This window comes from Dipteris shenzhenensis, chromosome 31 (assembly GCF_047967505.1).
Source record: "Dipteris shenzhenensis isolate YYH24624 ecotype China chromosome 31, Dip_SZ_1.0, whole genome shotgun sequence".
Lineage (NCBI taxonomy): Eukaryota > Viridiplantae > Streptophyta > Polypodiopsida > Gleicheniales > Dipteridaceae > Dipteris > Dipteris shenzhenensis.
In genome coordinates, this window is record NC_141626.1 from 20,078,625 (window position 1) to 20,094,513 (window position 15,889).

Consider the following 15,889-nt stretch of genomic DNA (forward strand, 5'->3'; position numbering starts at 1 on the left):
GCTCCCACGATCTTACCTAATGACCGCCGTCAACCCATAGGTCACATCGATTGAATTACTAGACAGAATTATATGAACTGCTCACGGATTCTCTCTAGCACCATACAAAGGCAAGAATTGTCAGCGCATCGCTTACCACCAAACTGCCGTATGTAAGTACTAGCCCCGACTACCAACGGAATCACGATACATACAATTGCAAATCTAGCCTATGCTCACAGGCTCCTGTAATCTCGTCTTCCACGCCTTCAAATCAATGACGAAAGATAACACCAAATCCCTCCAATCTCAATTCATCGTTAGTCTGTCAACTCGATGTGCAGCTCCAAACCACGACAATCACCAAACACTGTGCTTTGATACCAAAATATAACGATCACTATCTTTAACTCGCTTCACATCATCATTTTAACAATCTATCACGGGGCAGGCACACAGAATTTCCTCCCAGCCAACCTCGGTGGTAGCAAAACTCTAGAATAGTCAACAACATGCTCAAGCTTGCAAATTCTACCAAGCCCCAAAATTCCCTAGATGGATCTAGTATGCCACATGTCTACATTTAAGGGCCTCTCCTCAATGCATCATTTACCCCTCTCTTGGGATATCATTGAAATCATTTGCCCCTTTATAATACAAACATTGATCTTTTAAAGGAAAATGTCGATTGACCCTTCCGAGGTCATGTTGCCTCAACTTGAGTGTAACAGTGTGTGAGCTTGCATCCCTATGCTACAAACTTACAATGCAGAAGCATAGACAAGTCACATAAGACATAAGAGAGTAGGAAGAGAGAATCAGGATTCCATGTTGGGTCCACCAGGCACTCTTTCTCACTAGGAATATTCACATTATAAGATAAAAACCAGTGTGATACTCATGTGGAGATGAGAGAAGACCCTTCTCTCAGTGTGCACCTGGTTGCATGCATTCCATCCTTGCTGGCACTATGCTATGCTGAGTGTTACTACTGCAGATGGGCAGAAGCCCTTCTGAAAATTGATGCTTTTTGAAGCCTTGGAATCTCTACTTATCTGAGCACAAGTGGAATGCCCCTTTTCCTGCTATACTAGGGCACCTCTGTGCAGGCCTACTAGGTAAACCTTGATCTGCAGGCTGCCAACCCTGGTCAAACTGACTGGGCTAGCTTTGGTTGGTCAAAATGGGCCTGGTTGCAGCTTGTCTCTTCCCACGTGGGCTATTGGCTGCCCTAGATCATCAGCGGATACCTTTTCCATTCCCTTCTCTGCATCATGGGTTCTAATGCCAAATGAATGCATGTGATTCATAAATTAGAGCCATGTCGTTAGAGTGGATGCACGACGTTAGTCTATCGAGTGCCTATGTAATACAAATGCCTTGCCCTCCAGTCTCGCAGCCTGTAATCCTCCTCCTAGAAATCATCGATTTGGAGAGGAGACTTTGCATCTATCTCATAGATTGGCCACCCACCTAGGGAGCAAAGTTAATACATGAATCCAGGAGTATGCCTTAACTCATCCTCTAATATAGAAAAATTAGTGCAGTTCCAACCACGTTGCAGTCACCCACAAGGTGAAAACCATAAACTCCATTACACATAGCAATAACTAGCTATTATGACATAACCACCAATGTTACTAGTGCCCAATGGCGGTACAGACCACATTATACACATGTGCTCTTGCACATACATATTCACGCACCTGTACACCCTTGAGCATCCATTTATACAAAGATCCTCGTATTGGGCTTCTGTCAACACTCCAGAGGTGAAGGGCAGACTCAGACGTGACAATGCTTGTAAGCAAAAAGCAAATTGAGACAACCTACATTTTGCTACAAGACACTAAAAGTTTCACTTTTTTGATACGAAGCACATAAATCAGACTACAAGTTTTTGTTACAAATACAAAAGAAAATATCACTAGTTAACTCACCTGTGCTTGAACTTCAAGAGCTAGAAGCTCCTCGGCTGTGGGAATCTTGTTCTTCTTTGCATAAAGAGCCCTGGATGCGAACTCATATGACCCAGTTGGTGGAAAGAGATTATTCACTAGCTACACACCAATGCAAAAGGAAACTCTGTTAATCATTGGCAAAAATGTTGAACCATTTGAAGGAATAAAGTCGGTATCATGATGTTTATTTGGCATATGCTACATGATTCTATGAATTCCTAATAATTGCACAAAGGATAAAGATAAATTCCACATTCCCCCCGCCCCAAAAAAAAACATCCAATAAAATCTATGAAATTATCAATAGCTTTGTTGCAAACCTAGAACAACTACTCCATGTCATGAATATCCTAGATAGCATATCCCAAACGACTTGTTACAAAAATGGCATCCTACTCTAGCACTAAATCTCCTAAACTTCTTTCTCTATCTTAGTATCTATTGAAAATGGCTGAAGTGCATAAAAATAGTGGCAACGTTTGTATCCCCCACCTAGAAGGAAGCCATTGATAGAGCCAAGGGATGCATGGCCTATGGGACTATTGATCTACTGGATGCATTGAAGATATGCTTTTGGAGTCACGTTTGCTACCCATGGAAGCTAGCACTTTGGAAGGATTCACGAACAAAAAAGTGCAATTTCTCCACTAGATTACTATGTGACTTTAAAAAGGGGGATGCAAATTGAAATCAGCAATATTTGGACCCCCCTTTTTAGTTGCAGCTTAGCATTGTTTGCAGCCAAGTTTTTATACAGACATCAAGAGCAATTGTTAATGGTGTAAGAATCGGCTAGGCATGCAAGATAACATAAGCACAAGTGCAAGAAGTTATGGTAATTGTTCATGGGTTGAGGTTGTGTGTTATTGGACTTTGAACAGAGCAAAAGGGCACAGCAGGGTCAAGCAAAAGGTATTATTTTCCAAGGAGCTACCAACACTTCACTATGTTTGGTTTGTAATTCTTTGGTTTGCAATTTTCCTATTGGGTTAGGTGATTCCTGTTTTTTTTGCAAGGTTTGCATATGCATACCTGTATTGTATTGAAAGAAAGAACAGGAACCAAAATGGAAAGAGAGAATGATCAAAAAGTAAAGGCACAGGCTTCACATGCAGACCCTGTGGCATTGGAGTTTGGCCAATACTACATGTCCCGAGCCATGAGCTATAGACTTAGCCAGGAGACATTTAATGCAGGTTTGATAGAAATTTAATGCAGGTTTGATTCTATCTTGGTGTGTCTTTCTTTTATAAAGGGTGCACCTAGTAATATCCTCTCTAAGTCCACAGCAACAAGGTCTTCAGTCTTTGCCAATACATAGTTAATAAAGATGAGGGCTGCTAACCATAGCACCCTATGTACCATGAGATCAGAGGTCGCTATCACTGCCTCTTCAAGGATGGTTTCGCGGAGCCCTGTCCAGCCTCCTGTCATACAAGATTCTTGGCGGCCTTCAGCCATGAGGCTGTTCGACACAAGGAGCAGGGCTGCTCAGGGCATACTACCAAACTCCACTCAGAGCATGATCACTGCATTTTCCCAGCCAAACAGCTTCAATCAGGAGAACTCACAGAGGCAATGGTGGCTGCAAGGACCCGAGCCAGAGATATGCCAAACTCACCAATGAGTGATAGTGGCACTTGTTCGCTGCAAGGCCATAGCCAAGAGAGCACATCACACACATGTTGACGGTTGCTAGTGCTCCATCACAAGTTTTCTGCCACCATAGCAGCCTCACATGTCGACGAACCCCTCTCAAGGTTGATGCCCAGCCAGCTCCCATACCCTCCATTAGCTCAGATAGTTTTCTCCCTATGTATCAATGCTGCTATGATCATGATTATAGGATTTCTTTTGTATTCATCAGGAGTGTTGAAGCCCGCTTAGTGGCTTCTATTCAGTACACTTACATTTGCCCGCTAGCCCCTCCGCTCAGCCTCCTGCTCAGCCTCTCTGCTCAGCCCTCCGCTCAGCCTCTCTCTCTCTCTGTCCGTACCTCCGTACAGCCTCTCCTGTAGCTCTCCGTCCGTACAGCCCCCTCCGCCCGTCCGTACCTCCGTCTATACAGCCCGTCCATACCTCCGTACCACAGCCGTACCTTCGTCCTTCATCGTCCGTACCACAGCTCAAGGTCGTACCTCCGTACCTCCCCCCCATCAACACCTCCCATCCATACCTAGTCCTAGTCCTCCCTAACCCCGAGTTGGGCTAAACCCCCAACCCAACCCGGTGGTTAGGTTAAGCCAGGGGGTTCAACATATAGCCAATTATGGACTGGCCTACCCTCTCCTCCAAGTCCCCCTCAACTCCCTCAACTCCTTCAACATCCATCAGGACTCGGTACTCTACAGTTGCAGCCATGACACCCTCTCCATATGCACGGAATTACCAACAAGAAGGCTCAAAACGACCCATCCTCGGGCAACAGGATCAGATTTTTTATTTGTAGCAGGCAGTGAGAGAGCTACGATTGGAGCTGGCAGAAGTAAAGGCTTGACTCCTCATTCTAGAAGGGCTTGGTAAGCAGACAGTAATTGATGAGGCTGTAAAATCTTGTAAGGATTCCCCCCTACCCCATAGCTAGTCTCTATAGTCAAAGATCTTGTTCACACTGAAGTACAAACTGCTAAGAAGGAAGTGATTGTGGAAGTGGACAACAAAGCAAGTAAGTTTGATATTCAAGCAGAGATTAAAGAACACGAAGCTAGATGTGATAATGCGTTGGAGATTAGAATAGGGGGACTCCCAAAAGATTGGTACAAAGAGGAGGATACATATAGTGAAATATTGACAAAGATCAAAGCAAGCTTGCCCAACATTGAATGGGTGAATGATGATGAGCAGGATGATGACAACTCTAGGCCAGCTTCTATTTTGCACTATATAGGTCATGCCATCCTTACACTGAAGTCAAAAGATATACGGATCCAGCTTCTTTGACAATCTTACAAGTTGAAGGGCACCAAACTATGGATAGCAGAAGAGCTTACACAAGCTCAACTCAAGATTAAGGCAACTGAACTAGCGAAAGTCAGGGCTGCCAGAAAGGATGGAAAATGGGCAGTTTACCGTCAAGGCGTAGCACTAATCAAAGAGTTTAATCAAAACCAAAAGACTCTCAATCTTAAACTGATGTATGGCTGTTTACTCTTCCAAAATATCATGTAGGTACTCTAAATAATATGGGTTGCTTTTTGCACTCCTTGGGAGCTGCCATGTGCCCTCCCTTAAGCAGATGTACTACAGGGTTTCTTGCTGTCCCATAGACCTTTTGGTCTCAAGTGGATGTTAACAGACTTTCTTTCTTTCTTTCTTTCATAGAACCTTTGGTCTTCCATAGACTTTTAATAAACTCCCTCCCCCCCCCCCCCTCTCTCTCTCTCTCTCTCTTTCTCTCTCTCTCTCTCTCTCCCTCTCCCTCTCCCTCCCTCTCTCTCTCTCTCTCTCATCAATTGGGGATTGATGAGAGCTGCAGCTATACCTAGAGAGTAGCGGATCGGCAGGTTATGCACACTGGGGGAGGTTGAGACAGAGGAGCATTTCTTATGTGTCTGCCCAGCCTACTATGAGATCCGGGGACAATACCACTGCCTCTTTCAGCAGGGACATGGCTTTGGTCCACTATCACGACTGATCCACTTCCATGACCACTTTTGCATTGGGCTCTATCTAATTAAGATGCGATGACATAAAGAGATGCTACTATGACTGACCACACAGCAGGCAGTGATGACGTCACAGGATGCTGAGGCAGACCGAGCACAACGAGATGTCATGGATGGACTTCTATGCTAAATGGATGGACTATTTGTCACACCAAACGGCATGACTCTAAAAAAAACAGCCTCAAGGTGTAATAAATGTTGTCTCCTCCTGATCTTCTGCAATAGCTATCTGAAAATATTCTGAATATCCATCACATATGTTGTACCACTCATGGCCTGCAACTTTATCCATGATTTCATCAAGAAAGGGCAATGGATAGTGATTCCTCTTAGTTGCTGCATTTAATGGCTTATAATCGACGCATACCCACCATCTACCATCCTTCTTTGGCCTTATTACCACTGGATTCCTCCAATCAACATTCTCTACCTTATAAATAAAACTCGCCTTCAAAAGCTTCTCTACTCCTGCCTCGAGCACTTGCTTTCCTTTGGGTCCCAGCCTCCTCAACTTTTAAACACTGGCCTTGCACCTTCCTTTAACTCTATCCTGAAAGGTTCCCCTGAAAATCCCCTTATTTCCTCATGCGAAGTGATGAAAAGGTCAGGGAATTTTTCAAACATCCTGAGATATTCATAGCTTTCTTGTGAAGTGAGGTTGGTACTCAGCATCCTCTCCACCAATTCCTACTTTTGGGTTGTCGAACTCCTTGGTTGCATCAGATTTTCCATGGTTTCTAGTCTTCCCTCCTCTTCAGCATCAAATATATCCATTAGCTGCACTTCTCAGGGGTCTTTCTCACCAAGAATGAAAGACACTTGGCCTTCCTCATCAGAATCTTCAGTCTTCTCTTCGCTCTCAGTTTCTGTCTCTTCCTCTTCATCATCCCCTCCTTCATCCTCATTCAGCTCCACATGACTCACCATGTCAAAACTCATCTTCTTTCCTTTACTAGTATGGACGGTTATCACTTCCTTTCCCCAATTCTGAATAGCACCCACCTTTCGTAGCCAAGGCCTCCCTAGAATTAGTGGATAAGCTCCTAGACATACTGGCATAACATGGCAATTAACTTTGCCATGTACATTGAAAACTTCCGCGTCCAAATCCGTTATAATACCCAAACATTTAACTATAGCATGATTGGCCAATCTGATTTTGTACCCTGACTGAGCTGAAATCTTTAATCCCAGCTTCTCCATACATGACCATGTGATTACACAAATCTGAGCACCGTCATCTATCTGAACTCTGAAACAACTTTATTACTAGGATTGACTGCTTTTGAACACATACCCATCATTTGACCAAAAGTAATATCTGTTTTTCACTGAACCAAATCCTTTACCAAGCTGTATTCTTCCTGCTCTTTCACTTTGTATTGTCTTTTAGGCCTTCTCACCTTTTTCTTTGCTTGCTCTAGAGGCACGGTTTCCATTTGCTTCCCCTTCTTTGGACTAGGGCCTGTTTCTCCATTGCTTTGAGCTTTAGTTTTCTTTGCAACCGGCATTACTTGTGGAACTTCTGTCAACCCAATCAGATTCACTACCTTATGTTTCCCTTTATCATTCGCATTCACGGGTATGCTAGCAATACCACTAGTGCTAGGCTGAGAAGGATCTTGAATCTCCACCCCAAAATCATTAGCCTTATTGTTCAAGTGTTGTGGCAGAGGAAACATGTCACCTCCATACAAGGAGGCTTGCCACAATAGCTATTGTAGTGACCCTACTCAACATAATTAAAAAATTGCACATTCATAGCATACATACCTCGACCTCTTCCTCCTTGCCATGGTGGCTGCCCATTCTGATTTTGTGGAACTCCAACACGCCTACCTCCACAAGATCCTCTTACCCTACCTTGACATGTACCATCCAACATATTTCATTAATTCAACCATCTCCTGGAGGTTCTCTTTCAAAGAGCCATCTGGTCCTTTGGCGAGAGGAAGTACTGGTTCTTCTCTGGCAACCGGAGCAGCTTCAATGCTAATTGGTGGATTCTTTGAACTTTCCTGGAAGCCCAATTGTCCCAATCTCTTCATCTTCCATTCCTTCTCTAGTGCATACCATATGGCCTCATCAAAGCGAAGAGGGTTCTTCAGTTACCCTTTCAATCTAATATCCGGCTTAAGGCCTGCAACAAATCTCTCCTTAATCATTTTGGGTGAGATCTCCGGATGTAAAGCTGCCACAATAAGGAGAAATGAATCAAGTATTGGTCGACATCTTGGTTTGGCGCCGGTTGATAATTGCATAGCTCCTTCTAGATTCCATTGGGGTCTCTTTCCAAAGCATATTGATCTAAGAATGCAGCTCTCATTTCCCTATATGTAGGCTCCCGTGAGGGTGCTTGGGCCTCTCAAAACCATGCTGGATGGTTCTGCATCCATGTCCTGGCTTCACCTTTCAAACAGTAAGTCAAGATCTACAACAACACCTCTGGCGTATTCATGTCCTTCATTAAAGCTGTGAACTCCATCTCTTCCATGAACCTGGTAGCATCTTCATGGGGTAGTCCCATGAATCTAGGAAAATCCTGTGCCATCTCTAACTTGCAGTTTCACTCTCGCCTAAGTTCTTCTCCTGTCACCACAGTGCCAAGGATATCTCCTCGCTGGGGGCTCCAAAACAGTATAAGACAAACCGAGGGCCTGTAAGTGACCCCTATAACAGCTTTTCAACTCACAAAAACAATGAGCAACCCTAGTGATGAGCTCACCCAATGGCTTCTATGGCTTTGGCATGGTCAACTGCTGCAGCAGGTGCACTCGGACCCTGGAGAGTGGTTCCGGCCATCCAGGACAGGCAGCTAGAGAGGTAGAGGAGGTGGGTTTCTCCGCATTGGCAGAGTCTATAGCTAGATGTTTCATCATGGATTCCCTCGTGAGAGCGACATTGGCAGAAGCAGTAGGTGCCCCTCAAGGTCATTACCAGAGTTTGGTCCCACCTTTGGGCTAGTCTTTGCCCAAGGAAGATCTCATACTTCCTCACAAGTAGAGATTCCCTTGGGCACAGAGGACTTAACTGTGCTCTTTAAAAGATTGTAGCCAGATTGTGGCATGGCTGACAGGGGAGGCATGCTTTCAACTTCAGACAAATTCACATACAAGGAGATGTTACCTATGACTTTCTGTTATCCTCAACTGATCAGTCCAAAAATAGCGTTTTTTCTGGCACAAATATATATCTAAGGAGTCTTCTCATTGAGCACTGGACGCAAACAGAATGAGTGGCGACTCAAGTTCATGAGAATCTGCTTCAACCTTAAACCTGCTTACAGAGTAAAGATTAGCTGCTATGACATCCCTGTTCATGTCATCAGCGCAGCATGTCACATACTTGAAAGGTAACTCAACGTCAGTATTCACACATTTTATATGCATACCACAAGTTTCTACTGTTAGTATCATCAGTGCTGCATGTCACATGCTTGAATATATCTTCCCCGTCAGTATTCTTCCATCTTGTCAGCAGACCATGCCAAGTTCCTATAATGTCTCCAGAGGTTAAGGGCCAAGGCAGAGTCAGCCATGACAAAGGCTAGCATTAAAGAGCATGACAACCACAAGCATGCTACAGAGTACATGCACAACTCTGACATATATTTTCACAATATTAGTCACTTGGACCATCAGTAAAGACTGACACATTGTAGTTTTAAACGTGATTTTCTACAAACTAAACTAATTAACATAAATTGATACCTCAACGGCCTCTACGCACAACTGTTCTGTCAAAAAGACTTGAAAAGGCTATTGCAAGAAATATTCTCAATTTCAAACACTGCAGCGTCAATGCAATAATGGGGATAGGTTGCTGGTGCAGCACCGAGATGGGACATCACTTGGCTTATGAGTTCTCTAGGCAGGATCCAGTTTTCTTCATCACGCAAGCCACCTGGGCATACATGGACAGCTTCCCTTGGCATCTGACAGAGACAAATGCAGGAACGATGACTCGGCACCCAGTTTGGGAGATCATAGGGAGCATTGCAGGCTGGCATATCTGGACTTCCAGATGCGCGCAGACCTTAGGAGATCAGGCTTCTTCTGCTACCCAGACCCTAGCAGACATTTGGAGCACGATCATTCACACGCTCAAGGGTCAGTGGGATCAGATTCAGGGGGAGTCCCGGGCAGGGAAGGAGAAGAGACGGCGCTTACTTCGCGACTGGGACCACCGAGAGCTGTTCTTCCAGCACTCTGCTTAGAGTCTTCAGTGGCATTACTCCCCTCCACCGTGGCTGTTTGTCCACTCTCCGATGATTATGCCCTGAGAGGCTTGTAATTAGTATTTTGGTTCCCCGGGCTATATCCATTTTGTGATTGCAGCCCGCTGGCCTTGAGGCCCTCTTGTACTCTCGTTTTCAAGCAATATAACTAGCACTACTTTTTGCGCAAAAAAAAATAATGGGGATAGGAAAAAATAGCCATATAACGTAATAAAACTGTTGCAACGGACTCCTTCAATGCTATAAGAGGAAATTTTGTTTTGGTGACACGTAGCTAGCTAGGACACCCTATAGTAGTACGTGTACATGGGTTTCATCATATAGCATACACCCTCACTTCCAAGCATAGGCATCGATGTGCATGCCTATCAAGTTAGCTCTCAAAATCACAAGTTCTTAAGAGTTGCCTACTGCTGGATATGTTTTCTAAGCACCACTTGCAGCATCGATGAAGGCGTTGATCTTTATACTTTTCCCTTCCTTGGAGACACGGGTTAACAGGGGGTGAATTGGATTGTTTTGAGTTAAAACCTGCCATCTGGTCACTGCTGCTTCTGTTGCTGGCCCGAAGTATCCTGAGGGTTCGTCAGACAGATAGCCCTGCACAATGTTACAGAAATTGTTGGCTACGAACCTTTTCAACACATATCCTTTTCTGTTGCATGAAGCCTTTCCCTAAAGTCTTCCTCTTTCGCACAAAGATTCTATGATATTCAACTCTAGCGCGATTAAACGCTCTTTTCTATGAAGCTTTTCATAGAAGTGCATGTTAAAGCTGTTGGACATACCTCGTACTTCAAGTACTGCTGCAGGCACGCGACATCATTACCGTAGTTGCCGCGATTCAAATCCCTGTGGAAGTAGCAGAAGTCGGCATTGACACTGTCACTAGCCATTCTCCTCTAGAATCAGTGTTGTCATGTAAAACTCTACATATCGTATTCGCAGTAGATACCAGCTTCTGACGCAAAAATTAGATCCAGGCTGTAATCTGACGTTAAACGCAGAGACCTCCGATAGAACTGCAAGCCCCTTTGAGGAATTCTAATCTTTACTCTCAAGCAAACATGCTGGTGTACTCCGCAAGAAGTGGAATATCGCTGTTTAAGCGCTATGGGAGAAGGCGATAACGCCGAAGTTTACGTAGATACACAGATGAATAGCCCGACGAGGACGTCCACGTACAAAGTAAGTCGAAAGATCAGCAGGGAGAGGAAAAGGTGCTAGGCTAGTTGTGGAGCGACCAATGTGATAAATTCAATCATGAAACGAGCTCTCTGACAGAATTGAGCAAAGAAACTGCTCGCGGGCAGAGAATTGTGCAAGAGAAAGTCGAACGTCGAGTGATCCGATGGGATTTGAGATCTCAGCAAGATGGATGAAGGTATGAGAGATGCTTGAGAATCAAAAAGGTGATTTCAGAGCAATGTGCGTTGTTGCCACCACCCTGATCTCCATCTCCATCTCCATCTGCATCTTCATCTTCGTCTTCATCATCGATTGCGAAGCGTAGAGATCGGGAAAATGAAGAAGACGACGTATTAGAGCCTTTAATCCGGATTACGTTTAGCATCCTTAATCGTCATTAGTTCCGCCAGCTGTCACTCCCCCCCCTCTTTAGCGCTTTGGAGGTTTTTGTTCGCCTTTGTGTTCATTGCCTCCCTCCAATTGGTCCACGTGGTTTCAGGCCAAGGCCTTGCTACTTAACCTCCCCATTCACTCCCCCGTGCCACCGCGCGTTGGTTGAGTCCATTTTGAATTCGTCCTTTTTTTGGCTTGCCCTCTGGGTAGCCTTAGCAACGGTTCTACTTTGCAAAGCTAAAAATCCAGATTATTGGAAATTCGAAAATTCTTCTTTTTTGCAATTGGTCCATTAGTTATTGCAAGTGAAGGTTTCTTGATTGTTGGAGGCTCCATCGTCAAAGTGCTTTAATGCCTAGTCTTTCTTCCCTTGGAGTTGCCCTCACTTATTTTTTTCAAACTATGGCCTTTTAGTTGTGGATTTTATGTGGTTTGGGTTGCCTTTGATTAAATCCACTCCACTTGTGAAAACAAGATTGTTTCCTCTAGATATCCTCCACATTTTTAGTGTCTCTCTCTCTCTCTCTCTCTCTCTCTCTCTCTCATGGCTTTCAATTCATCATCTCCACCCTCTATCGCTATATGGATCTCGAGCAGGCCTTATGAATGATTTATTATCATTCACCTTGTCTTTTTGGGGAGGGGGTATAATATGCTAGCTTTTATTAATGAGAAAACAAAGACTACAGAATTGTGGCTATTGGGTTGGGCAAACTTACATCGAAAGGGCAAAATCCATCATCATACAGAACCTTGCAGTTCAATGGAAAGCTTAAAAAGACACTGCCATAGTATCCTTCCTATTCACAATTCTCTCTACAAAATGTTTGGCAAGCCCAACCCTATACGCCACCCCAACAGCCCTTTAAATTAAGTCATTCCACATCAACCATATCGTTAATAGGATCGCGGCCATAATGTACTGCCAACACATCACCAAAGTGGATGGAAACCCCTCCATGTCCCCTAAAAGGATAAGCTTCCAATTCAAATGGATAGTAAAGTGCCACATGAGGCCCGTTCTGCAGACCACCCCCACGACCTTACACCATACTCTTCTTGACACTGCACAGCCCCAAATCAAATGCATAGTATTGTCAGACCATTTACCACACAAAGAGCAGTTAACATGTGAACTTGTGCATACACCCTCTTAAAGGTAGCCATTTGTTGAGTACCTTCCAAGCTAGGAAGTTGACCTTCCCTGGCAGCAAATACACTTTCCACCGGTTACTAATGAGTGCCTTCCACCATTTGTTAAACAGGTCTCGGGACCTTCTCGTCCTCCAATTGATCCAAGGCTTCCCAAAGATAAGGGCTCGATAAGGGGGCCCTCTAATCTTGCTCTCTGACGAGAAAATACCCTTGGAGAGATGTCATGAAACATCTCGTTAACACATTGCATCCATTCATGGGTCACCTCACTCGAATCTCCCATAATGCTTGTCAATATCTTTTTGAAAACTTTTGCAACATGCCAGAATTCCGTTACAACTTTTCCTTGACAATCTTTTACCCTATCAATCATCTCAACCAATTGTTTGTATTTCAATACCTAGAAGAAGAATTATGAGGGGCGATCCCCACAGAGAGCCATTTTAAATGACTTTGCAGATGAGCTCATTCCAACTCAAGCTACAAAATAGCATCACATGTGGGCCTCACGTGTCAAGTTCAAGGCATCTCTTAAGTTGGACCCGCATTCAACAAACTGATCATTTATGTGGCTCTACTCCATTCTACTTCTCTGCTCCCACCTTTGAGCCACTTTCATAATAGCCATGATGGACTTATCCCAGTGCACCACCGGTTCCAAGGCTTGATCAGCCTCGTCTCTTCAAACATTGATTATCTCATCAAAGAAGCCTTCTTTAGATAGCAACTTTTTATCAAACTTGAACGGGACATCAAATAACCTGTTGAATTGTCTCCCTCCCTTGAGAGATCTTAGACTGTGATACGAAGACTCATTGGAGGCATAAGCACACACCACTTAAAGAGAAACCTAGCCATATAGTCCAAAACTGCAATGTACTACTTGCCTAGGTCTCAAAAAATCTCCTTCCTGTCCAACTTCTTTGTAGATAGAATAGCTACCACTCCCCTTCCCCTTTGGGGGAGATTCACAAAACCGTCGAGTGATGAAAGAACAGTAAATAATTCCTTTTTTTTTTTTCTTTTTAAGTGCTAGGTCAGATGCGTCGATGTAGAGGCAAAGCCTCTAATTGCTTAAAAGCAAGCTAGTGACCATCATAATGCACACATTTTAATTCATGAAGAAGAATAACATCCACTCCCCACCTCCTAACAGTAGCAATGCACCCCTTTTGTTTGGTTTTGTTGCAACAACAACCCCTAACATTCCAAGATGCTAATGAGACTCTAGCAGGACCTCTTACCTTCATTATTGAGTGAGGGCTTATACGCATCATGTAAGAAATTGAAATGGTTCTCCTTACCACCCGCACCCTGAGCCAAGTTCTTAAGCCTTTTAGATACTTCTTTAGACGGTTGCTGATTTTTGGCTTCCTAGATGTAGGTCTCTCCTCCAACTCCCTTTTCTTGTTGTCAAGAAAGACATCCTCAACTTCATCCTCTTGAGCATGCATAGTGACTAGGTGATCCATAGGAACTCAATCATCAACCAAAGAATTGCTTTCAGGAACACCTTTATCAACCGGCTCTGCGACATGAGCCTTCCTCTTCCTTCCCACAATTTTCCAATGATCATCCCACTTGCTATCATGAGAGTTACTCCACCCATCCTTTGAGAGAGCTTGTAATTTGACCGAGTCTACCATTGCATGTCTAGAATCCACCCCACTGATTGTCCTCTTGGATCCTACACTCAACCTTGCATGTCGCCCTTGCTGAGTGCTAATTGTGGCATCAAAGGATGAGAATTCACATGAGCTGATCAATCATCACAAGCTCCAACTGAGATGGCTTAGGCTTCTCCCACTGGTCCCCCTTCACCAAGCATGATAACCTCCTTTTGATTTGTTCCATCCAAATCTCATCTAGAGCTATTAGATGAACCCTCACCCCTGTCATTTTCAGCAAGGCTTGGGTTCTCCTCCTGTGAAGGAAAATTATGTGTGTAATTCCCCCTCTTCTACATACATAGCAGGCTTCAAGAAACGGTCCGAATCTAACCCTCTTAAGTAACAAACACTCTTTAGATAGATGAACATTGACAAAGTCGGGAATATCCTGGCTAAGATCCTACAAATTCTAGGCTCATCTTAGCACCAAAAGATTTTCTTGCCAAGGGGGTTACCACCAATATCGTACCCACGAATTAGCCACCAGATTGAGTGAAGAACCCATCTAGGCTAACATGCCAATAATATCAAGCCACAGAGGGCATTCTTTGAACATAAATTCATTGATGTTGAAAGACAAGCTCCACGGCATCAAAAGGACCACAACTCGCATGAAGACGAAGGACCTACTAAGAATATCATTTTTTTATCTCCCTCGAAATGCATTTGTAAAGAACCATTTGCACATGAATCAAACATCATAACCCTCCAAGGGCACCTCACACTCAAAGGCCAAGAAATCCCAAAACTCTCGCATAGAAGGAACCCTGCCTGTAAAAAACAAATAAACACCCCCATTGGCCAATTTCTCCACTTCAAGCTTAATGGCACCAAAATGTAGGTAGCAAGCACTCTCCATCCTCCCTAAGATGTCTTCTAGTAGGCTCCACCTTTCTATGAGCAACATCTGCACACACAAGGAAAACCTCCCTCAACAATGGGAAAACCTACTTCTCAGCATACGACAATGATTGGGCTTCTTTCTGGGGATTCCCATTATGACTGCCCTCACCTTTCCCTTATTCCACACTGCCCCCCCACTTAGAACCAGTTGCATGTCTTAGATCATCAACATGCATGTGAGTACTCTTGGAAAGAGGCTGGCACACCACCTTGATTAATCTAGAACTCATCATCAGTGTACCCTCAGGAGCACCACCCTCCTTGTCCTCACAACATCGAGTCTTCATTGAGCCATTACTACCCTCTCCCTAACGGGAACCCTCAGGCATGCAAGCAGGTATGAGCACTACGCACAGGAAACAAGGCAACCTTGCAAAACTCTCCAAGCTAGACTTTCCTAGAATTTTCAATTTTGGATTTGTTCTTACACTATTGTATACACTACCATTTCACACCGTTCTATCCCCTGTAGGCCTATTTCACACCGTTTTATCCCCTGTAGACCTATTGAAGCTTCTCCCCTCATTTCATAGCATTCTATCCCCTATAGGCCTATTGAAGCTTCTCCACTCCAAACCCATAGTAGCCACCATGAGCACCTATCATCCCCGTGCTTCAGGCAAGTAGCTATCTAAAATACCTCTATCGATTTTACCTTTGTGTGTTGTCTATTGTTGTAGACTATTGTAGCTGCACATCAGGTCAAGCTGCTTATTGAAGTTTGAGTCCAATACCCAT

The 15,889-nt window shown here is 44.1% G+C and overlaps 1 protein-coding gene across 1 annotated transcript in view; it reads right to left on the reverse strand.

Moving 5' to 3' along the window:
- Positions 1-11,349, reverse strand: part of LOC147881170 (uncharacterized) — a 34,114-nt gene extending 22,765 nt beyond the window's left edge. Inside the window, exons 1-3 of the mRNA XM_087370002.1 lie at positions 10,631-11,349; positions 10,374-10,442; positions 1,920-2,039 (exon numbers count right to left, since the gene is read on the reverse strand). Coding sequence (XP_087226128.1) covers positions 1,920-2,039; positions 10,374-10,442; positions 10,631-10,738 — 297 coding nt within the window. The 5' untranslated portion in view covers positions 10,739-11,349. The remainder of the gene's footprint in view (positions 1-1,919; positions 2,040-10,373; positions 10,443-10,630) is intronic.
- Between the last annotated feature and the right edge of the window lie 4,540 nt (positions 11,350-15,889).